The sequence below is a fragment of the Pleurodeles waltl genome, chromosome 5 (assembly GCF_031143425.1).
Source record: "Pleurodeles waltl isolate 20211129_DDA chromosome 5, aPleWal1.hap1.20221129, whole genome shotgun sequence".
Lineage (NCBI taxonomy): Eukaryota > Metazoa > Chordata > Amphibia > Caudata > Salamandridae > Pleurodeles > Pleurodeles waltl.
The window spans coordinates 1,420,273,827-1,420,299,831 of NC_090444.1; the positions used below are offsets into that span (position 1 = coordinate 1,420,273,827).

General features: G+C 41.5%; 1 protein-coding gene across 7 annotated transcripts in view; it reads right to left on the reverse strand.

Moving 5' to 3' along the window:
• Positions 1–26,005, reverse strand: part of RIMS1 (regulating synaptic membrane exocytosis 1) — a 2,255,956-nt gene that overhangs the window by 1,409,613 nt on the left and 820,338 nt on the right. For all 7 annotated transcript variants that reach the window (XM_069235695.1, XM_069235694.1, XM_069235701.1 and 4 more), the window contains one exon: positions 21,124–21,992. In XM_069235695.1, coding sequence (XP_069091796.1) covers positions 21,124–21,992 — 869 coding nt within the window. The remainder of the gene's footprint in view (positions 1–21,123; positions 21,993–26,005) is intronic.

The window sequence follows — 26,005 nt, forward strand, 5'->3', positions numbered from 1 at the left end:
CAAAACAATTGTTTGTAGCTTACCAAAAACCTCATAAGGAAATCCAATATCCAAACAAGGCATTGCCAGATGGATAGTTAAATGTATTCAAACCTGTTATGTTAAAGCTAAGAGAGAACTGCCTTTTACACCGAAGGCTCACTCCACTAGAAAGAAAGGCGCCACAATGGCCTTTCTAGGGAATATACCAATGACAGAAATCTGTAAGGCAGCCACATGGTCTACACCTCATACATTCACTAAACATTACTGCATGGATGTGTTAACAACACAACAAGCCACAGTATAACAAGCAGTACTAAGAACATTATTTCAAACAACTTCAACTCCTACAGGCTAAACCACCGCTTTTGGGGAGATAACTGCTCACTAGTCTATGCACAGCATGCGTATCTGTAGCTACACATGCCATCGAACGGAAAATGTCACTTACCCAGTGTACATCTGTTCGTGGCATGAGACGCTGCAGATTCACATGCGCCCTCCCACCTCCCCAGGAGCCTGTAGCCGTTATAAGTTGATTAAAATTAAACTTGTACATTTGTAAATTTGTAAATATAATACTTTTAGTCACATTATGTACAATACATACTTACTCCATTGCATGGGCACTATTACTATATACACAACTCCTACCTCACCCTCTGCGGGGAAAACAATCTAAGATGCGCAATGGAGCCGAAAGGGAAGGAGTCCCTCGATCTCGTGACTCGAAAAGACTTCTTCGAAGAAAAACAACTTGTAACACTCCGAGCCCAACACTAGATGGCGGGATATGCACAGCATGTGTATCTGCAGCTACACATGCCATCGAACATGTAAATATATATATATATACATATATATATATATACGATGACACATGTAACAAGAGGTTGCATCTGTTAAGTCACTCTACAGCCACTACAATAAGTCCCAGCTTATTCCTATTGTAATGTTCTGGTGGGCCTTTTCAAAGTGAGCTTCTTTCTCCGGTCGAAGCCTAATACATGATCCCACATTTCGTACTATCAGGCTTTCTGCGATACCAGTTCAATGTTCCCCTTTATCAATACAGTGGCAGTGAGGCGATCAGTACAAGGCTTAGCGGACCTAAGTATGTCTCAGCACAGTAAACAAGAACAGACTCCCTCTCCTCATCCCCTTTAAGTTCTCAGCACTCTACGGACAATATGAGGGGGGGACAGATGTTACTCTACTAATGTTTGCTTTCAGTTCAACCACAGTACCTGGGGGGTTACTTGTGGGCCAACAGTTTCCAAGTCGAAATGTCCGATGGCTCTCAAAGTTCAGTGTAAAAGAGGGGTGGCCCAGCCCAGCCTCCTCTGGGCATAGATGGGCCTGCCCGTAGCCTGTGTGCTTCCCGTGAATCGGGAGGTGGAAAGGCACTTTATGCATGCAGGGTCGGGAAATCAGGATTAGGCCCCTCCTCCTGGCACATCAGTCTTGTGGGACAGAAAGCCCCCTAGTGATGCAGCTCCTGAACATCCCAAGGAAGGTGGAAAGGAGTTTTATTCGTGCGGCGTAGGGACATCAGAATCAGGCCCCTCCTCCTGGCACAGCTGTCTTATGGGACAGTGACTCCTCCAGTAATGCAGCTCCTGAATGTCCCACACCACGGGAGGTGGAAAGGCACTTTATGTGTGCAACAGGGGGAAATCAGGACTATGCCGCTCCTCCTGGCACAGCAGTCTTATAGGATAGTGAGTCCCCTAGTGATGCAGCTCCTGAACGTCCCGTGCCAGCGGAGGTAGAAAGGCACTTTATGTACACAGTACGGGGAAATCAGGATTAGGCCCCTCCTCCTGGCACAGCAGTCTTATGGGACAGTGAGTCCCCCAGCGATACAGCTACTGAACGTCCAGTACTGTGGGAGGTGGAAAAAGTGCTTTATGTGCGTGGGGAAATCAGGATTAGGCTCCTCCTCCTGGCACAGCAGTCTTAGGAGACAGTATGTCCTCCGGTGATGCAGCTCCTGAATGTCCTGCGCCGTGAGAGGTTGCTTTATATGCGTGGCTGTGGGAAATCAGGATTAGGCCCCTCCTCCTGGCACAGCAGTCTTATAGGACAATGAGTCCCATCAACTGATGTTCCCCCTCCCTGAGTCTACACCACTTTTGACAGATGTTCCAGACTGAGGGCTGCTGCTCTTTAAGGGGAGTCTACTTCACTTCCTATGGATGCTATGTTGCGAGCATTCCTTTTCCACAGTAAGTCCGCCATGTTGCAAGTGGTCATTGCTTTATCCACTCCATTTGGGGAGTTCTGACTGAAAATATGTACGCATGCTTGGCGAAGCCTTTGTCATGATCCATCAAAATGGTTTTGATCAATAATTTGTAGTATGCACCCAATATGTGCTATTTTGAGAATCTTCACAATTGCATACTTTACTATATTTGGATCCTGCACCATCTCTGAAAGAAATCTCCACTGAAAAAGCTAGATCTTTGGGCCCATCATGCCACTTAGACTCCAGCTTCACTCCATAACCATATCACTGTATCAGTTATGCTGGTATGATGTTTTTAATCATGTATGTGAACTAATAGTTAAGTGAAAACTGAGAAACCACATTGACAGAAATCCAAACTTGAAAAAACAAATTAAGGAAAAACACTTAAAAACAAAATGAAATGAAACATTTTGAAGGAAAGATGATTTTAGAATCAATTTCAAAGTGACACTAAACATGGGTGTGGTTTAGGGGCAGTGAGGGGTTTTATGTGTCAGGGGTGGATGAGGAGGATTTTTTACGGGTAGGGTGGAGTACATGCATAGAAAGGGGTTTGCAGGGTTCAGGTATGGGTGGCATTTAGGGATGATGAAGGTCTTTTTATGAACCAAGAATGGGTGGAGTTTATGGGTGGTTACGGGTTGTTAGGGTACATGGATAAATGAAGTTATGGGGTAGTGAGGGATTTTTAGAGTTTAGGGGTAGGTGGATTGTAGGGGTGTTAATTATTTTTAAGGTTCACAGATGGGCAGTTTAGGACTGATGAAAATTTTTAAGGTTCAGTGATGTGTAGAGTTTAGGGGTGGTGAAGACGTTTTTGAGTTTAAGAATGGGTGGACTTTAGGGGTGGTGAAGGGCTTGATGGGTCGCAGCTGGGTGGAGTTTACTGGAAGAAATCATTTTAGGGTTGAGAAATGGGTGGAGTTTCTGGTGGTGATGGGTTTTAAGGGTTAAGGGATTGGTGGAGTTTAGGTATAGGGTTCTGGGATGGGTGTAGTTTAGGAGTGTGAGTGTCAGTGATGAGTGGTGTTTAGAGGTGGTGAGGGTTTGCTAGAGTTTACGGATGAGTGGAGTTTAGGAATGGTGAGTGGTTTTAAGGGTCCAGGGATGGGTGAACGTTAGGCATAGACACTGATCTTTTGGGATCAAGAATTGATGAAGTACATGGGTAGTGAGAGGTTATAAGATTCATGGAAGGGTGAAGTTTAGGGGTAAAAAGGCCTTATACGGTTCAGGGATGGGTGGTGTTTAGGGTTCAGGTAAAGGTGTAGCATTAGTATGGTGAGGGTTTTTTAGGGTTCAGAGCTGGATGGTGTTTAGCGGTAGTGAGGGTTCAGTGAAATTGAATTATAGAAAGTAATTGCAAAAGATATTTAGTTTACGAGTCTGTAAAGCGCATGGCTACCCGAAGGCCTGCCAGCGCTAGAGCGGAAGCAGAACAACAAGGAGGCAACTTATGCAGTGAACAGAAGGGTCTTCAAGGTCTTACGAAAGGAAATGTCTTTACTATCCTGGCAGAGCTTCAAGGGATGGGAATTCCAGAGATTTGAGGCTCTTAATGCTGAAGATCGTTCACTTCATTTTCTGCCTTAATATGTGGAATGTTAATTAGGGAGGCCATTGAGAATCTAAGAGCCCTTTGAGGGATGTAGGGCGTTGCAATCTGTTTAAGGAAGGCCGGACCCTTACTGTGCAGAGCTCTGTGCAAAGTGCGGAGGGCTTTGAAGTTGATCCGTTGTTCCACAGGCAGCCAGTGAAGGGAAACTAAAGGAGGTTTTGCGGACAGGTGTCTGGGAATGATCCTAAGTAGGCGTCCTGCGGTGTTCTGCACCACCTGAAGTCTTTGTAGCACATATTGAGGTGAACTCAGAGGATATTTCCATAGTCCAGGCGTGAAATTATGAGATATATATTTGCTATATTGGCCCATGAAGAAAATCATAAAAAAAGTACCTCAGACAAAAATGTTTCTGAAGGTAAGGTCTACAACCATTGCATTTGCACCTTAAAAAATAAGCATGTATTATCAATTAAAAAACATTCTGTGAATTGATTTCTATGAAATGGTAAATGCCATTAATGCTGCTAATTTCCATTAAGCAGTTTAGGTGAAAATAAAGAAATAGTACTCCATGAAATCATTTTTCTATGAAATAACATAAAACACGTTTTTAACATACAAAATACCCATTTCATATGTAAAGTCTGTAGCGTTACCCTTCCGACATGATTCTACGGCTTACCACACAATCTCTCTGAAAACTTCTCGCCAACAGATTTTGAGGCCTCGACCCTTTTGCTGCAGAACATTTTTCAAAAACTAGTCATTAGGTTGTTCAGACACATATACCTCTTTGGTGTCTTTGTGCCCCGACACAAACAATTTTTTTGGGCCTGACGATGTAAAAAAAATGAGTATATATATATATATATATATATATATATATATATATAGACAAACATGTTTCCACTGCAGGAAAAAAGTCTCTGCCACATACGATGTCCAAATCTTATTCTTTTATTTGGCGAACAGCAAAATATGATGGCAGAGACTTTTTTCCTGCAGTGGAAACGAGTTAGTCTACAATAAGGGGCTCCACGACCCCTGTCTCTGCTGCCTGTGTGAGGACGCCGGGCAGCGCAGTATTTTGAAGCAAGTATAAAGAATATATATATATATATATATATATATATATATATATACAAATATATATATATATAAATATAGATATTTAGCAATTTGCTCTGTATTGTGTTGCTTTTATCACAAGGACAAACATAAATCCTGTTATGCTAGGAAAGGTCTGGGGACCAGTAAAACTAAATATGTGTTAGTTTTCCTAGAGAAGGTAGGTTGCAAGAACCACTGTTATTATTCATTATTCATTTCATGACAACTATCCAGCTGAGGACTACAAGGAAAGCTGTAAAAATAAATATTTTTGTAATTCTGAATCAACTAAGTACTCAGTACAAGCAAGATCTCCCTTGCCCTGAGTTGCTGGCCAGCGAAACAAAATACATTTGGCAGATGTTTTGTAATTTTCTCTCAAAACATGGTCATTTCCTTCATTCTCCCTCATGAAGGAACATGCCAAAGCTAGACACAGAACTTTGTTCCTGAATGTGGAGGTACCAGTTATTTACAGGTGTTTTATGGGTTCACAGAGCCCACAGGCAATAAACTGAGTGCAGTGCATTTTGGGAATTCGGAAGGTAGCTTCAAGTGAAATCCTGCTTTAATGTACCAGTCTTTCAACTACAGATACCCCTGGGGCATAGAAAAACACACAACAATGGTAACAGTTATGCATTCAAAGGCTTGTAGTGCTTAATGCCAAAGCTGGCTCATGTCTAGTGTTCAGAAGTGTCTGGGCTGGTAATGTTTCTGAAGTGTTGGATGATCTAGGCTCAGATGTGTGTTTCTGTGCCCCAGGCACTAGTCTGGGCTCCTCACTAGTGTGTGTGTGGAGGGGGATTGTGTGTGTGTGTGTAGAGGGGGATTTATTTTCTGAGAATAAGAATAAATTCTAAAAGCAATTGTTTTTCTTGCTGGGGTGCAGGGATGTGTGTGTGTGACTTTGTGTGTAGGTGCATCTTTGTCCCCCCGAGGAGAATGGCAGTGTATGAGAGGGTAAGGAAAAATCAAAAAAGCGTCCAGACTCCTCATTGGAATGCTGAAATATGCATGTGACTGTGCCACTGTGAAGATCCTGAAACCATTTGGATTTTTTTTTGGAGGGTAAGAAAATTTCTAAAGGGCAATGGGCTCTTTGCTGGGGCACAGGTATGTGTATCTATGTCCCACAAAGGAACCAACCATTGTTTTGTGTTTTCCAAAGAGATGACGAAATCCAAACTGTGTTATGGCTCCTCTCTAGTTCACAAACCTGTATCTCCACCCCCACAAGGAGCCAAGTGCTACTTGGATTTATTTTTTTTAACAAGAAAAAATCCCAACAATGTTCGAACTCCTCGATGGGACACATAGGGACACATATGTGTGTATATGACTGTGCCACTGTGAGGAGGTGGGTACTCTTCAGATTTTTTCTGAGGGTAAAAATAATCTAAACAGCATCCAGGGTCATTGCTGGGGTGCAGGCGTGTGTGTCTGTTTGACTACCAAGGAGCTTACTGCAAGCTTACTTCTGTTTTCCAAGGGCAAGAAGAAACCCCAACATGGTGTGGCTCCACACTAAGGCACAGATGTTTGGGGTGTCTGCATCCCTATGGGAAGCCTGGCACAATCTGTTTTTTTTTCTGAGGATAAGAAAAAAACAGAGTCTGGGCTCCTTATTCAGATGCAGAGCTGTGTGCACATCTGCACACCAGCGAGGAGCCAGGTGTAGTCTGGATTTTTGTTATGCTGAAAATATTCCACACAGTATCTGGTTTCTTTGGTGGGGGCATAGACATATATGTCTGTAACCCAGAAAGAGGTCATACACCGTTTTCGTTTTTCTTATGCAAAAGAAAATCTAAACAGTGTCAGGCTGTTGCTGGGACACAAACACACAGCTTGTTCCTCTTCCAATGTTTCTCTGTCCAAGAGAAAAGGAGGCTTGGGAACCATTTCACCCTCTCCCATACATATACGCTAAAGAAGTATTTCATTGACACCCTTTCATGAGATATATAACCCTCAATAGAGCAGTGGAAGGTTTACTTTTATCTACTCAAGGATTAAGCCACATGCTAGTGGCACAGTCTCACCTTTTTTGCATTGAAGTCAGATGCCTAAGCCCTCTGTATGAGAGACAAAGACATGGAGTCAACAGCAGGATGGAGATCCCTGAGAAGCTTCCTCATCCTAAGATACTGTACCTCAGTACCTTTCTGAGGACTTCACCCATCTCATCTAGTGAGCTCCAGGACTGGTAGAAAACAATGGGTACACTTTTCATGGACAGTATTGCATGTTTTCAGGAAGCAGAGCTAATACAAAATGTAGCAAATGCTTGGTGCTTTGATGGTAAACTAGAATACATGCAATACACATAATAATCAAACTATACAAATTGTTGACTGCAGATTTCTACTAAATTGCTTACTGATGTTAAAAAAGATAAAAAGTCAACAGTGGTTTAAAATTAAAAAGAAATCCTACTTAAGCAAAAGATCTTCATCCTCACCTACAGCTATCAGTTACAGTTTTAGTGAAATGGCTTTTCAAACCAAATTTCTCCAAAATCATGATATCATGGGTATTGTAATATCTAAGGACTTGATTATGAGTTTGGTGGAGATGCATCACCGTTGAGTTTTTGGTGGTCTACCTGACTGCTGCCTTGGAGGCCTGCCTCCCAATTATGAGCCTGTCAGAAACTCGGCTTCATGACCACCAACATGGCCAAGACTCCTTCTACAGCGTGGATGACAGTAAAGTCAGAGGTGGCTCCGGGAGGCAGTCCCACCACTGTCAAACTGCTGTCTGGATTACGATCTGCCCTTCCGCAGAGTTTTTCCTGGCAGGGACGCAGTCATGCAAAAGTCATCAGAAATGCAAAAAAAGAGGTGAAAACTCACCTTTTTTCAGGGTTCCACTTCGAAGTCCGTTTGTCCAGGTCCCTCCTGTGATGTTGCTACCTGCCCATGATGTTATGCAACCCTGTTGTCACCCTAATTGAAGCTAGGACACACCATCACTTCTTCAATGTAATGCATGCTAACATTCCGTCATAATAAACATACAACAACACATACAGCACACATGACTACTTACATAGTACGACAAATACAAAACATATATATGTGTTTTCTGATGTACACAAATTGTACTTGCTTGCAGCGGAACGTCATTCAGTCGGACCACAGCATAGACCATCTGCCCATCGGGAACACTGTAATACGGCGGTGGGAAACCGTCCACTGAGCGGACTTTTTGGGACTGCAGACTTTGCGGTATTGATGTCCGACAGCCAAACTCATAATCGGGCCCTTAGTTTTGATTACTGATGGTAAATATATTGTTTTTTCAAACATAATTATCTAAATTGTAAATATATTATGTTTTAACATAGTTTTTATGTTTTGTAGTATTCTTTAATTTTCTGGAGTTTTATTTTTATTGTTGTGTTTTAATAGATTTTTACTTTAATATTTTTTGTTATTCTACTTAAAATTTGGTATTTATTTCAGATTGTTGAGGTTTATATCGGTTTTGGGTGGATTGTATTTTCAATAAAGGTTTCAAACTTATATTTTCATTATTAAAATACTGTGCCACTTTTTTATTACATTCGAATATATTTTTAAGGTACTTGTTTTTTCGTATGTTTGGTTATATATATATACATATATATATATATATATATATTTTTTTTTCAGTTATTGAGTTTTATATGGGTTCTCAGATTATATAATTTTGAAATGTATATATTTAAAACTTTTTCTTTAAAATATTTGCATATTTTTGTTAATTGTTTCAAATATTCACGTTTTCTTTTCACAGGGAATTTCAATAAATGTGTTTACTTTTTGAAAAATGTTTAGTTTTTTATCTAAGATTAAAACATTTTCATTAAGTGATAAGAGTTTAAAATTATTTTTTAATAATTAAATTGCTGTGTTAATCTAAATTATGTCAGGAAATAAATGTACTAACTTATTTATATGTAAATGTATGTAATAAATTGTTGCTATAGTAATTGCTTTTTTAATTTACATTCAATTTATATTCTTGTAAAGCATTTCTCCTTTGATGTTGATTCAACTGGAGTGTGGAAGAAAAATCTGATCTCACCAAAGACAAATATGTTATGCATTGTTGTTTGTTTTGGATCAGGAACAATTCACCTCCCTGCCATCCTCTGCCTCCACTCCCCACAGTCAGACCTAAAATCCAGTGCTTACTTCAATGTTGCTTAGTTAAGATTGGGAATACCCATCCCTCCAAAATATATGTTAATTTGTTACAAATTTACATTTATTATACTTTAAAAATTTTCAAAAATATTTTTTTAACTGAAGCATGTTTTGTAAATTAAATATGTTTTATTAAAAAAGTTATACTATTTTTAGATGTGGGACTTAAAATGCATATTTTTAAACAATTACAAAATAAAATAATTTGCATTATAAAATATATAGTTTTATACAATAGCCCAACTTTTAACATTGAAGATTAACATTAAATAAATACATTTCATATTTTCAAATTAGATTATCAATGTTTTTAAACCATTTGCTAGCTTTCGATGCTTTTGTGAATTTTGATGTTAATTTCAAAACTCATTATTTTTGTATTAGATATTTTACAAATTAGATATCTTTGCCAGATGAGAATTGGAATTTGTTATTTACTTATAAGTGTAGCATATACTATATTTTGTAGGCCAATATTTTTACCTCAATTATTTATGTAAGTCAATATTGTTGTTGTCTCTATTCAGAACTGCTATCAGCCAGGGTAAAATATCACACCAAATTATTATGAAACTCAGTGAAATACATCCACCAATAACATTTAGTTACGGAAAACTTCCAGCCCTACCCATCTAAAAATATGTAATGGTAAAAGCTATATACAGTGATTTAAGAAATTTCAAAATGCCTCTTTAGAGTCTAGACATATACCTTTCACTTGCAAGGACAAAACATTGGAAGATCCATTTGTAGCACTACCTATATGTTAATCCTTCACAGCTCCCACAAATGGGCTGAAGTTCAGAATGGTCTTTTTAGGCTTGGATTGGCAGCTTTAGCAACCTGGCAATGATTTTGTCACTTCTCTTCTAAAATGTGTACAGTGGCCTAAGCTGTAAAAATCTCTCTTGTGATGCTGTTGTTTCTCCAATCTCGTTTTAAGATTATTGGTTTGTATTAAATGCTTTTAGTATTTTAATGAACTGTTTTAATGAATTTGAATGATTAATTGAATTTGAATCTGAAACTGTCATTACTAGAAAGTTACGCGCTGCTTTTTTTAATATTCTTCCCACTCACCGCTTGATTATTTTATTCTAAAGGTGCTTCTTTCACCATTTTGGGGGACAGTTTTTCTGGAGGGCGGTCGGGAGGAGGCGTATTCCTCTTTCCGGCGGTTTTTACTATTTAGGATTCTTGGGGGCAGGAAGTTGGGCTGACTAGAACCCACTTCCGGTTTGCAGGTCGGCAGAAACCGCGGTGTGCGGTATAGTTGTTCTGCCTCTAGGGGGATAAAATGAGGGCTGAAACGCGGCCGCGCCGACAGAGGTGAGCGCGTTTTTGTGTGCACTGCCGTTGTTTTCTCCAATCTCGTTTTAAGATTATTGGTTTGTATTAAATGCTTTTAGTATTTTAATGAACTGTTTTTATGAATTTGAATGATTAATTGAATTTGAATCTGAAACTGTCATTACTAGAAAGTTACGCGCTGCTTTTTTTAATATTCTTCCCACTCACCGCTTGATTATTTTATTCTAAAGGTGCTTCTTTCACCATTTTGGGGGACAGTTTTTCTGGAGGGCGGTCGGGAGGAGGCGTATTCCTCTTTCCGGCGGTTTTTACTATTTAGGATTCTTGGGGGCAGGAAGTTGGGCTGACTAGAACCCACTTCCGGTTTGCAGGTCGGCAGAAACCGCGGTGTGCGGTATAGTTGTTCTGCCTCTTCTAGGGGGATAAAATGAGGGCTGAAACGCGGCCGCGCAGCGGGCGCGCCGGTACGGGCCTGAGGGCCAGGGACCTTATGTCTTGCACTTCAAAGTACAGGTATACTATTACGGAACTTAAGAATTTGGCAGGCCCCGATGTATGAACACACTCACTATGGATGTTGCTCATACCGGGAAATGCGCACAGTGTAATTGGAGTGCATTAACTTCTTCTGTGGCGGGAAGGCAGACTACTCAGGGAGTGTGGGGAGGAGGAGGCAACAACATAGTACACGCCTCAGGCAAATGTACTAGGGACTTTAAATCGACGGGCTCTTTTGCCCTTATTAATGTTAGATCCCTCCCCAAACATAAATTTGAAATTAATGAACTAATTTCCTCCCTGAATATTGACTGCCTTTTCCTGACAGAAACCTGGGCAAGGCCAGACTCTGATCCCGATTATATTGCGGCGGCCCCCATGGGCTTTTCCTTCTATAGAGTGGATAGGAATACAGGCAGAGGAGGAGGCTTGGCTATAATATGTAGATCTGAGCTCACTTGTACCTGGAATAATGCTAGTCATATGCCGGAGGTCTGTGAAATTATGGCATTTAAACTTTCTTTAGGCAAATCTCTTATTTTTGAAGGCTTGTTAATCTATCGACCCCCCGGCCCCACTTCCAAGTTTCTTTCAATTTGGACTTCCTTATTGGAACCGTTAATGATGGCCTCTAAAGCCATCATTCTAGGGGACTTTAATATTCATTTTGATAACATGACGGATCCGCGGGTGGTGGAATTTCTTAATTTGATGGCGGTCCTGGATTGGGTCCCAAAGAATGGGATGGCCACTCAGAGCCGGCCATACCCTAGATCGGATTTTTGCCCACTCTGAGGTTGAAATTAATCTCCTAACATCCCCATTAGAATGGACGGATCACTCTCTCCTGACATTTAAATTTTTGGTCAGGCAGCAGCCGTCGATATCTACTCCCCAGATCAAATGGTTGAGACCATGGAAAAATATTAAATCAGAACCTTTAGCAATCGCATTAAGGCACAATTGGAATGACCCTAAGGTATCCACTCTACCCCCTCTTGCTAGATTTAATCAGGGCATCATTCAGGCAATGGACTCGCTAGCACCGGCGAGGGCTGCGGCTCCTCGCGTTACAAAAAAACTTAATCAACCTTGGTTCTCTAAAGAGCTTAAAATATTACAAAGAAAATACCGGCAGAAAGAGCGCTGCTGGAAACTTAACCCTCGGGATGAGGAGAGAGCGAAACTTAAATCAGCTCTAAAAATTTACAAAGAAGCTTGTTTGACAGCTAAATCGGATTATTTCACACTTAAAATTAGCGAGGCGGCCAATTCCTCTAAGGAACTATTTAAAACCATCAATGCCCTCACCACCCCCCTAGGTACTTCTAAAGGTGAAAATTCCCAAGACTTTTGCAACAAAGTGGCCAATTTTTTCGAACGTAAAATTCATAACATCTACTCTAGTTTTGAGTCGGACGATGAATATGTTAACCTATCCTTACGGTCAATTGTGCCCCCATGCCAGGGATTGACACCCCATGGGTCGCTGGATGAGCCACATTTATTATCTAGGTTTAAATTGCCATCTAAAGAGGACATGCACAAGCTTTTACTTGAATGCAAATCTGGCTCCCCTATGGATCCTTGTCCTCCTGCTATCCTGCGACTTGTACCCGACTTAGTGGTACCTATGTTGACCCCTATTTTTCAGGAAGTTCTTATAACAGGTGTGTACCCCGAGGCATGGAAAGAAACTACGATCATTCCTTTAAAAAAGAAGGAAACTGGTAAACCTGACGATTTGACTAATCTACGCCCTATAGCCCTTCTTCCCTTTGCGGCTAAAATTTTAGAAAAACATCTCAATAAAGGATTAGTTGATTTCCTGTCAGCCACTAAGGGCTTAGACAGTGCGCAACATGGTTTTCGGAAATTGCATAGCACGGAATCGGCTCTCATTGCATCTTCCGACACCATACGCAGATTGGTTGATGAGGGCCAAGGGGTCTTTTTGGTTTTGCTAGATTTGTCTGCAGCATTTGATACCATCGCCCCCCATATTCTATTAGATCGTCTGCACCAGGCTGGTGTAAGAGATCAAGCTCTCAAGCTGATTGAATCCTTTCTGTCCGACAGGTGGGCTACGGTTAGTAGTGGTGATTTTAGATCCCCAGCTTATCTGCTGCCGTGTGGGGTCCCTCAGGGCTCGTCACTCAGCCCTACGCTGTTTAATGTGCACGTGGCACCGCTGGCAGAATTAATTCGTACTTTCGGCTTCATTCCCACCTTGTATGCTGATGACACTCAGATCATCATCCGTATCGATAATGATTTGGAGAAAGTGGCTATCCGCTTTAATGCTTGTATGATAGCAGTGAACAATTGGATGAGAGCCAATTGGCTAAAACTCAATTGTGAAAAAACGGAAATCCTGTGTTTCGGGGTGAAGAGGGATCTCTGGTCTTCCATGTGGTGGCCGAAAGAATGCGGCACCCTCCCGGAGCCAGGATCCACCTCGAAAAACTTAGGGTTATTGTTTGATGACCAACTGTCATTCAAACCGCAGGTTAATCTGATAGTTAAGTCCTGTATGTGGATGCTGAAGAAATTAAAGAAAGTTTTCCCTTTTATTCCACCATCCTGTAGAATTGCCACTACTCTGGCTCTAGTCATTTCTAGATTGGACTATGGAAATGCGCTGCTGCTTAACCTGGATAAAGCATCCCTCAACAAGCTACAGGTGATGCAGAACACCGCGGCTAGGCTTGTATTGAAGTTACCTCGTGGGGCCTCTGCTAAGAGCTCCCTCAGAAGCCTTCATTGGCTTCCGGTAGCCCAGCGGCTTTCTTTCAAGGCACTCTGCATCACTCATAAAGCTGTCCATGGGATTGGGCCCAACGTTTTGACCTCCAAGCTACAATTCTATAGGCCTAATAGGCCGTTGCGGTCTGCTTCTGCCTATCGAATTCAAACCTCCCGTACTAAGAAGGCGAAATGGGGAGATAAAGCGTTTACCATTGCGGCCGCCAAAATCTGGAATTCACTCCCGTTGAATCTTAGGCAAGAACATAACCATTTAAGATTTAGGAGATTGGTTAAAACGTGGCTCTTCCCGCAATAACTGGGGAGTCCCTTGGTACATGGATTCTGCCCCACCTCAGTCAGCGCTTCGATGCCCACGGGTTGGAATGCGCTTTACAAATACTCAATACATACATCATTCTGCCTCTGAGTCACTGTGTTTATTGTAATGTATAGTGTACTATATTACATCTGAAAACTAATATTAAATCACTATACTTTTTGTCATGTTCGCTCCTTATGCAACACACAGATTCTAAACACAAAGCAATGCATTTATTTTTCAGTGCAGCACATGAAAGAAATGCATTTTAAATGTACTTATCTGGACTCCAGTACAGGCATATTATGATGCTCCAACACCAAGATGGTCACCCTGAAGTCTTGCGACATCAAAAATAGAAGTTGCAATACCGCAAGACTTCTGGCTGCCATCTTAGGCTCAGTCTTTCAAGTACAGAAAACCTATAGACTTTGAGCAGTCTGAGGCAATAATGGGAAGCATCAGTTGCCATGCATGTTTCCTTTCACCACAACTGATGTATGAGGCAAAATAAAACATTCATCTCATAAGGGCAATGTGTCCTATCATCTTTTAAGAGACTGCATACAAAAAAAACTATTGTTTTTTGTTTCTAATGCATTTGGAATTGACAGAATCAACTTTTACTAAAATGGCTCTAAATGTACACACTCTGAATCAACATTCTCATCTTTCTTTAAAAAACAGAATCGCAAACATTGCATTTCAATTAAGTGGTTTTCCAAAAATGGAACTAAAATATATTGCTGGGGGTCCCCTGCTTGCGGTTCCTAAGAGCAGTGAACACATTTGCCACTTTAAAATAGCAGTCTGATCTCAGCTGCCAGTGCACTGTTTAATGGTTCAAACAGCAACAGCTTTAGATATGGCAGGCTTGTATTGATTCTTGTGATACCTAGTAAGTGCTGGGTTGAGATCTCATTCTTAGGACACTTTGGGGCCGATAACGAGTTTGGTGGCCGGGAACTTCTGACGGGTAAGTTGGTGCCTTTCTGGCGACCTCCCCGCCGGTCCCACTACGACCACCATGAAAAGTCTGGTGGAGAACCAGGTTGTAATCACCAGGATGGCACTGATTTCAGCGCCCCTGGATGATTTCAACATGCACCGCTGTCAGCCCATCTGGAACATTGTTCCCAGCGGAGATGGTGGTAGTTTGGCTGACTGACCGCCAAACTCTTAATTTGGCTGTCACACCAGCAAACCGGCAGCGGTCATGACCACAACTGCGAGTTTGGTGGTCTGTTGACCACCAGACTCATAATGAGGCCCTTTGTGACTGCTCAGTGGAGCAGGCATGTATGGTTAGCTCTGAGGACATACCAGTAGCCAGTTCTACCTCAAGCTTTGTGCAGTTCAGTATCCAGGCACATAGCACTAACAAATACAACAGGTCTGGCTTTAATGTGCTAATGCATGGAAACAACATTCAGTGACCTATTGGAATGTTCCCATGAGGATCAGAGTCAAGGGTGATTTGCATATGACTGGATCCAAACAGAGGTGCCACTGTGAGCAAAAGAATGATGGGTTAGGATGTTACCCCGAACAAGTCACAGTGATTAGGCGAATTGCAAGCATTTCTCCCATCACCCTTTGTGTGTTTAATGTTCTACCTTAGGTGGCAAGGGTGTGCCCAGGTGTGGGTCTTGTGTTCACTGTGCCACTGGAACCAAACTATGCCTGGCTGATAAGCTCTTATCAGGGCAAAACATGTCCTAGGTTGCTTGTGGTCTGGTTTGGTGAGAAACTGGCCTGGCAGTTTGGGCTGTACAGCTCCCATGAGGAACAGGGTCAAGGCTGATTTGCGCATGGCTGGATCTAAATTGAGGTGGCATGGTGAAAAAAAGAACAATGATTTGAGATGCTACCCCATGCGACTGCCAGTGGTTAGAGAAGTTGCAAGAACTTCTCTCATCATCTTTTGTGTATTTGAAAGTCAGAACCTGCACCAGCAGGCTCAGCATAAGCATCTTGATTTTGTCCTTCCCAAGAAGGTGTTTAGAGGACAGAGACCTAAAATAGGATGAAGGCCTCTGTTTTTCTTTAGCATGAATAAATATCAGGAATAACAGCCAACCCCTATTTCCAGTTCTGGGACCAGGGCACTCTCTATGGTTGCCTTGGTCAAAGAGTCTGCAGTTCTTTGAGAAAGCTGGAGGTGGGTGGGAGGATTTGCAGGGTGTAGCCTTGTTGAACAATTTGCAGGAACCACTTTCAGGTGGTATCTTTTGACACTCTGAAGTAATATCTGATTATGCCTCATCCAGTGTGGTGCTATGCCACTTAATGTAAACTAAAGCCGTCTGGAGGCCTTTGGAATCATAAGGGCACACTCCTTGCAGGAACTAGCGTAGTGTGCCAAACCAAGACACCAGAGCCAAATGAAAGCCACACTTGGTGATCTGTCACAGATATTTGCTTGTGACAGTTCCTACAAAGGTTAAACCATATAGTATTAGAAGGGAACATAATACCCTTGCACACTGGAAAGAAGAATTGTACAAGAATAAACATGTGTCAAGGATGAGGAAATGTTGGGAGTGAGCTCCAGATCTGCGTATAAAGTTGTGGAAAGAAAATAACTCACACTGATGTGCAGGGGTGTTGCTTGCATGTGGTTCCATCGTCACTTTCAAATGAAACAAATTCAGCATGGAGTTGCACAGCACCATAGACAGGAGCATGGGAGCATTGCTCTTAAAACCTTCTGGATTAAGTCTGCCACCTAGGTATAGTCTAAAAGAGAGGAATCTGCACTTAAAAGTATCCATCACAATTGAATTTTAAAAAAAGCAACTCCCGGTCAAAAAATAACCTTCAGTTAATAACGTGAATAGACAATATTTTCCATTCATTGAAAGAAATAATTCAGAATAAATGCATATTCTAAAAAATATTTAAAAAAGACTTTCCAGAGAGTTTGCAAATGGAAGGGGACTGCATCAAGGATTCACGGTAGCCACCTGTTTTTACTAGAACCCCTAAAAGTGGACATATGCACCTCTGCAGACCTTAAGGGCACAGGTACTCCAGCGGGACAGGTGAAATCTTTTCTATACGTCAATGTCCTTATATTAACACTCAGCCAGACAGACATGTTGTTACTAGCTTGGATTTAATTCATTCACAGTTAGTCTCAATTTGTTGATATAAATTTAACCGGGAGAAAAGAGAGGGATATTTTCCTGTGAGTCTACCAAAGCTAATTTATGTGAATTTAACATGAGATGGATGCCGAAGGATTTGAAGTACTTGGGTATACTGCTTATGCAATGACTAGAAAACATAGCATCTGATAATTGGAACTCATAATACATTACACACAAAATGATGTAACTTGTTGAGACCTGTTGATGGTAACTGGATCTCGCTCTCTGGTGAAGGCTGCAGGTGACTAAAATGTCAGTGGCACAGTGCTACAATTATGTCTTTGCTATGCTTCCCCTCCTCATACATAACAGAATTCAAAACCGAATAGACAAAGAGAATAAATTGTTTTTATTGTGGGGGAAACAGTCCAAGACTGAAACCATTTAAACTACGAGCACACATTGAATCTGGACGCCTACGACTCCCACATATGAGAAGTTACTATCAAGCACACCAAATAATCACAATTAGCCCCAATATATAAACACAAAATGAAATCGAAAACCTATAAAAACCCAGTAATTTCAGCCATGCTCACTGCTTGCAATCATGCCCACAGACTACTGGGCAGTATTCCAAGATTACATAATGGGGCTTGTCTGCAGAATAATGATGACGTTTGTGTAGGGGAAGAGAGGAAGGATTTGGTCGGTGAGGATATACTGAAGAGATTGAGAAAATAAAGGTATAATAAGATTGAACTAAATATTAAATGATGAAGAAACAAAAGTTTTTCATAACCTTAAAAACTAATTTGGACTAGATAATAAATGTAAATGCCGATAAAGACAACTCGCCAAATGCTTACATGAAAAACATGGTTCAGGACAGATGATACTACAGAAATCTTTAATTAAAAAGTACATCAAACAAGGGTGTGATATCTGTCCTCTCGAACACATATTGGAGCAATGTCTTCTAGAGAGGGAATTCTTCTTAGAGAACTGGTCGGCCTTGCTTAGCTCGCATGACAAATGCATAAGAAAAGGGAGAGTACAATTCTTCTGTTTTAAAATAGTGAACAACTGGTATAAGCTCACATGAAACTAAACAGGGCAGGGCTACTCCCAAATGGCAAGTGTCGGAGATGTAGCCAAGAGGGATGAAATAACATCTGTGTCCTTTGGCAATGTCCCAACATTCATAGGTACTGGACAAATACAGGGAGTGCAGAATTATTAGGCAAATGAGTATTTTGACCACATCATCCTCTTTATGCATGTTGTCTTACTCCAAGCTGTATAGGCTCGAAAGCCTACTACCAATTAAGCATATTAGGTGATGTGCATCTCTGTAATGAGAAGGGGTGTGGTCTAATGACATCAACACCCTATATCAGGTGTGCATAATTATTAGGCAACTTCCTTTCCTTTGGCAAAATGGGTCAAAAGAAGGACTTGACAGGCTCAGAATAGTCAAAAATAGTCAAAAATAGTGAGATATCTTGCAGAGGGATGCAGCACTCTTAAAATTGCAAAGCTTCTGAAGCGTGATCATCGAACAATCAAGCGTTTCATTCAAAATAGTCAACAGGGTCGCAAGAAGCGTGTGGAAAAACCAAGGCGCAAAATAACTGCCCATGAACTGAGAAAAGTCAAGCGTGCAGCTGCCACGATGCCACTTGCCACCAGTTTGGCCATATTTCAGAGCTGCAACATCACTGGAGTGCCCAAAAGCACAAGGTGTGCAATACTCAGAGACATGGCCAAGGTAAGAAAGGCTGAAAGACGACCACCACTGAACAAGACACACAAACAGAAACGTCAAGACTGGGCCAAGAAATATCTCAAGACTGATTTTTCTAAGGTTTTATGGACTGATGAAATGAGAGTGAGTCTTGATGGGCCAGATGGATGGGCCCGTGGCTGGATTGGTAAAGGGCAGAGAGCTCCAGTCCGACTCAGACGCCAGCAAGGTGGAGGTGGAGTACTGGTTTGGGCTGGTATCATCAAAGATGAGCTTGTGGGGCCTTTTCGGGTTGAGGATGGAGTCAAGCTCAACTCCCAGTCCTACTGCCAGTTCCTGGAAGACACCTTCTTCAAGCAGTGGTACAGGAAGAAGTCTGCATCCTTCAAGAAAAACATGATTTTCATGCAGGACAATGCTCCATCACACGCGTCCAAGTACTCCACAGCGTGGCTGGCAAGAAAGGGTATAAAAGAAGGAAATCTAATGACATGGCCTCCTTGTTCACCTGATCTGAACCCCATTGAGAACCTGTGGTCCATCATCAAATGTGAGATTTACAAGGAGGGAAAACAGTACACCTCTCTGAACAGTGTCTGGGAGGCTGTGGTTGCTGCTGCACGCAATGTTGATGGTGAACAGATCAAAACACTGACAGAATCCATGGATGGCAGGCTTTTGAGTGTCCTTGCAAAGAAAGGTGGCTATATTGGTCACTGATTTGTTTTTGTTTTGTTTTTGAATGTCAGAAATGTATATTTGTGAATGTTGAGATGTTATATTGGTTTCACTGGTAATAATAAATAATTAAAATGGGTATATATTTTTTTTTGTTAAGTTGCCTAATAATTATGCACAGTGATAGTCACCTGCACACACAGATATCCCCCTAACATAGCTAAAACTAAAAACAAACTAAAAACTACTTCCAAAAATATTCAGCTTTGATATTAATGAGTTTTTTGGGTTCATTGAGAACATGGTTGTTGTTCAATAATAAAATTAATCCTCAAAAATACAACTTGCCTAATAATTCTGCACTCCCTGTATATGGAACCATGTGTTGGGAGCATTCAGCTAAACCATCCAACCAGTTGCCCACCTAATCATTTTACGTTGCTATGACAGAATAAGACTGAAAACCCCAAGTTAAAATCAGCATCTGCGATGACAGTGACAGAATGGATGGCATAAATGTGCTGGATAACATCATGTAAGAAGATCATAAAATAATTAATAACCAGATAGATTAGTACAGATATGGAATCCATTCCAAAAGTCTGACTAGCAGAAACAATAACAATGTTAAAGATGGGAACAGATAACATAAAGACTACACTACACATAAATTAGACGGCAAACTATTTTTAGACGACAATTAAAAAGTCTAGAGGTCAATATTGAACCGAATCTGACGCTATACATGCGAAGGTAAATGGGAGAATAGACCAGAGGTAGGAAGAGGGCATCCTCACCACAAACCACTTGAGTAATGACATGACAAATAAGATGTACTTTGGATAAAATAACTTACACTTCTATAACTTGAACTACACGTATGTCCTTGTGTATTTAGGTAATTTGGGGCATACAATAGACAGTTTTTTTTATGAACAGGCAATTAATTATGGGTCATGAGGGAGATCTGGGGGTTAGAAAGGAGGAGGTTTGAGGGAGGGATAGGAGAAAAGATATCCCATACATGTTGAATTGCGGCTACTGTGTCCTGTTAAGTTTAAGATAGTCATTTGAACGTGAACGGAACTTGAGAGGTTTTAATGTTAGTAATCAAAAACCATATACAGATGTATATTGCTGTCTCACTCATCGTTGTTTTTTCTTTCACCACCATTCTTTATTTTACATTAAAGAAAGTGATAGATGTCCCTGTTTCATAGTGAAATGGTATTGTTAACAAATAAATCAATAGAGAAATGTAGCAACAAAAAAAAAGAATCAACATCACCTTTCTAAACACTAGGATACCATGTGCGAACCTAATATCGGTGCTCCTATCTCTGGAACGGTATGCATGTTATTTACTGGGAATCAATTACTTTTAGTAATGGAAGATTGCATGAACTGCACAACCGAAACACTTAAAATAGTTTTGCTTAACGTACATGTACCGTGTGGAACTATACTTCAGACACTCTTAATTCTTTTCCTACAAAAGTAGACACAATAACATTTAGAGGGCTTTCAAAAAGTATCTAATATATTTACGCATAAGTCACAAGTAATGCACATCAAATTCCATATGAAGTGTGAACAAGGAGCAAAAAGATACAAAATGTCTTCTTACCTTTTTCGCTGACACTTTCACTTTCTATTTCCACATCTTCCCAGCTTGTATATTCTGGCGTTGACACTCCCTCTTCCTCTGAACTACTGACTGACATTTGCCTCTTTTTTCCACCGCGTTTTGATCTATTGGGCTTTGGAGGGGATGGTCGTACTGATTCTGACTGATCAGAACTAAGGGAATCATTCCTCAACATAGTCTCCATTTTTTCACGCTTTGTTTTCCTCATCATAACAGCAGAGCTTGGATCCAGACGGCTCTGCTTTTTTAAGGAATCATGGTTTCTGGAATCTAAGTGTTCTGGAGGAACAGGACTGTGTCTAGGAGTTGGAGGACTATGATTGGGCAATTGTTTAGAAACTCTTCCATTGCCAGTCCTATCAATAGAGTAGGAACTTTGATTATCAGTAAAAGAGTTTTTATCCTGAGCTCCTGGTGATGGTGAGTGTTTTCCTAATTTGTTTACAGGCACCTCTACTTCATCCATTTCTGTGTTTGGTAAAGACACATCACTGTGCCGCCTTTCGTGCCGGGCCTTGGAAACTTTGGCATGGATGCGCATTTTCTGTTCCTCAGGATGCGGTTTAACTGGGTACCTTGCAAGGTTTGGATCACTGCTGTACCTTGCTTGATATTCTTCTGCCCGCCTTCTTTTCTCCTCATCTGTGATCTTACCATCCTCCACTTTTTCAGGCATTTCCTGATAGTCCTGTGACCTCCCTTTTTCCAATCTCCTGCTCTCCCGCCTTTCTTTATATTTCCGGTCCTCCGCATGTCCCTCGCCCTGTTGAGGTGAGAATTTTGGCACTCGTTTACGTTCACTTTTAAGACTGCATTTTCCATTTTGCTCAAAAGCCATTGTTTCCTTTCTGTGGAGAGAAAAATGCAAAACATTAAAAGTCATCACAACACGTTTTACTGGGTCTGGTCCATTGAATACTGTTTTCTATTAATCACAAAGCTGTTATATGCAATTAAATCATTACACAACACAAAATTGTTGAAACCAATTTATTACTTTTGCATTAGCGACCATACATCATAAGCAAGCCCTGTTCCTTTGTATGCAACCAAAACACTCATTAGGTTTGTGGAGTAGCATTCAACACAAAATTACTGTGCAACAATGTTTTCCAAAAGGTGGGTCAGAAATGTGAGGGTTACCCAAACTAGTGCAACAACTGAAAAAATGTCATATGTCAGACTAGTTGTTCCAATCATGCATGGCGGCAGAAGGCTTTAATGACACCTTACAATTCTGATAGAATGGCTCCTCACCTCCATTTAAGCGATGATCCCAGGTTCCAAAACCATTTTCACAAGCTTCCAGATTCTTGAGGAACAGACCTATATTACATAAGACTTCCTTCATACGCAATTCACAACACCTTCAAGACTTCACCAGACACAATGTATTCCAAACTTCACTCTGAGTAGGGAATAGTACTTACTTTTATTCTGGGGTCTTCATAATTAGGATTTTTGCTGAGGTCCAGGTTTCTTAAAATAAATGCACTAGAGACTGCCCAACATGGTCATGGCCAGCATGACATCAGTTAGGTACTTTAGGCCTGATGAACAAAAAATAGCTTGTCGCAAACCACTTAGTGACAGCAAAATAGGGTGTTTTTGATTTACAAATGGTCTCATATTGCGTTCTTCTTAAAACTGCACTAACCAAAAAATTTGCAATTCAATATTTTTACAATAGAGAAAAATTAATCGATAATTAATATTACCAAATCACGAATCACAAATCACCTTTTTGATGTACAAAGTGTTTGCTGATAGAAAATGCATTACAAAATAGCATTTTGCACATGTAAAATACCATCAATAGGAAGCAGTATGTACCCGGCGCAAAGGATAAAAGGAGGCTCAAAATGCATTGCAAACTTCCACAATAGCTGCAGGGATGTGACCAACTGGGCACAACAGTGGTTGCAATCTATGTGAGCTCCACTCAGCTACCACGTTGATCTGGTGTCATGCACAGCAGTAAAAGGGCCTGAGGTATGCTGCAGGGGATGTGGTGTATGGGGGGGGGAGTCTTACATCGTGGTCCCAGAGCCCTACGTATAGTTCCTCATGAAGCAGTGTAAAGTGACTGGATACAGGCTATATGGAGAAGGTGGCAGCACAGACGAGTGGATGAGGTTGCTCCCAGGTCTACCAGGTGAGCTATGCCAACCATTGTGGTGGCTTGCTGCTTTAGGGCCTACTTCCAGGGTGGAACAACACACTGATGGCACTCCTTCCAGGGCTGCATAGAACATCTCCAGCTCACTGTCTACAGCCTCAGGCTGTAAAATGGTGCTTGAGGCCCACAGGCGGCCTTCAGGGGATGGTGTGATGAACCAGAGGCTGGATGTTTCAGTATGGAAAGTCCCTGTGCAGCAGTATCGTGTGGGAGCGCAGAGAAAGTGGTTAAGAGGACAAGCCCATACTATCATGGGACTTGATTTGGGCTGTGTGGTGAGGTGGCAGAAGTGCCATGTGGGTGCAGTTCACAGCAACTACCATATGAGAGAAGTTGACAAAGATAATCAATTTGCTTGACACCAGTGACTGTGGGATGGCAATAAACTGGTGCAATTTTCTGTTGATGTATCTAAGTATCTGATGCAAGCATCAAGACAAGCTTGCCCATGAGATGCCAATATTGTCAGAGGTGACCCATTAGAAAGACTCAGTAGCCAGAAAATGGTGTGCAACTAGTATTTTGACATAGGCAGGGAAAGCTTTGGAGTGAGCTATAGGAGAATCAGTCTCCTACTCCCAGAACCTGGCAATGAGAGCTTCTCGGGATATCCCTAAATGAAATGTTAATCCCTTGTCTGTAAACCCTCTCTCCTGCTCAAATAGTTGACCCTCAAAATAAGCAAACTAACAATCATGTTTACTAAAATAGTGAAGGCAGCAAACGTTATTTGGTGTGCAAGTTAATTTCTTATGTGGTCAGTCTGGCTGTGATTTAACATTCAACAGCATTTGCTTTTAAAAGAACAATAAAAAATAGCCTTGGGCTAACATTCAACAGGATTTGCTTTAAAACAAAATTGTTAAAAAAACAGGATTGCTATAAAATTCGACAAGATTTGCTTTACAAAAATATAAGAAGACTGTGTGGATCACATTCTACACATTTGGTACAGTTCACCCCTAACCGCCCTTCGGTTGTAACATTTTTGGGAGTTCAACGATTTAGATGAGTCGCTATTTTGAGATCAGTGATATGTAATGTGAGGTGGAGACCTGTGTTTTCAAAAATTCTGCTTTCATCTTTAATATTATGGTAAGTGCATTTGTAAAGCACACTGCAGGTGTGTGTGTGTCTAGCGCTGCCTAGGTTAGGTTGGTTAATTGAAAAGTCAGGTTTTCAGCTTTGAGTGGAATTCAAGAAAAGAGCAAGTGGCTCTGGTACAGAATGGGAGGTCATTCCATGCTTTAGGAGCATTGTAGGAAAACTCCCATCCGCCTGATCACTTTTTGTGCATCTGTGGAATGTTTGTGAGTAGGAGCCATGCAGAGTGAAGGAGTGTAGGTGGTTGATGGAAGGAAATGCGTCTGTTCAGGTAGGTGAGGCCTAATTGTGTAGTGGCTTGAGTGTGTCTGTGAGCAGGTTGAAATTAATGTGTTTGTGTATTGGGAGCCAGTAAAGATCACTGAGGTGTGGTGTTGCATGAGTTCTATGTGGGAGTTTGATGATGAGTCTTAATGGCTGCAGACTTCTAGATGATTTGTAGTCTTCTGGTGAGCTGCTTGATGATCCCGGCATAAAGGGAGTTCCCCTAGTCCAGCTTGCTGGTGACTAGAGTGTGAGTGACCGTTTTTCTGGTGTTATTTGGGAGCCATTTCAAGTTCTTTCTCAGCATCTTCAGGGTGTGAAAGCAGGATGGCACTGACTTGTACAGTCATGTCAAGTTTTGCAGTTGTTGATTCTGAAGTTCGTGGCATAGGCGCTGGGTGTGGGTCTGAGTTTGGCCTTCCACCAACTGGAGTCTCATGGTGAGGTGCTCTTGCTGAAGCTCACAAATTCTATCTTATCGGTGTTGAGCTTGAGATAGCTGGCTTTCATTTAGTCAGCGAGCTCTGGTCCTGCAGGCTGTGAATTTGTTTCTTGTGCTTGGGGGGTAGTCTTACATGATGGAGAGAGTATGAGTTGCATGTCTTCGAAGTAGGAGAGGGTGTTGATGTCAAGTGTGCTGTTGACTTTGGCCTGAGGGATAGTTGGATGTATGCCCTGAAGACGGTGGGGCTGAGCAGTGAATCTTAAGGAAGATAAGTTTGCAAGTGTCTAAAGAGTAAGGCTTGTGCTCTACCCATTAAGAAACAGCATATTCAAAGGGGAGTTGATCCTTGGATGCCAATCTTGTGCAGGTGCCTGATTAGGATAGGGTGCGAGACTGCATGAACTACTGCAGAGAAGTCCCAGAGAATGAGGGCTGACTTGTCTCCTCTGGGAATGATGAGTGCTGTTTCTGTACTGCAGTTTGGCCTAAATCCAGACTACATAGTGTCAAGGAGCTGGTGGTTGCTGAGGCAGTTAGTAGGGTGTTGATGGATTAGTTTCTATAAGATCTTGGCAGGATATGGTATGAGGGAGATGGATCTGTAGTTGTAGAGCATGGCTATGTCAGTGGATTGTTTCTTGAGTGGGGGCATGATGGTGGCATGTTTCCACGTGCCAAGGAATGTGGTTGATTTGATGGAGATGTTGAAGATAGGTGTTGGTGCTTCACTGATCAACAAGAGTCCTTAGGTGAAGGTGTGGCAGGGGTAAGGGTCAGAGGGCACCAGTGGATGGTTTTCATGGCAGCCACAGTTTTGATGGTGGTAACAGAGGGCCATCAGTACATGGTTCAGTCTTCGGCTCTGATGG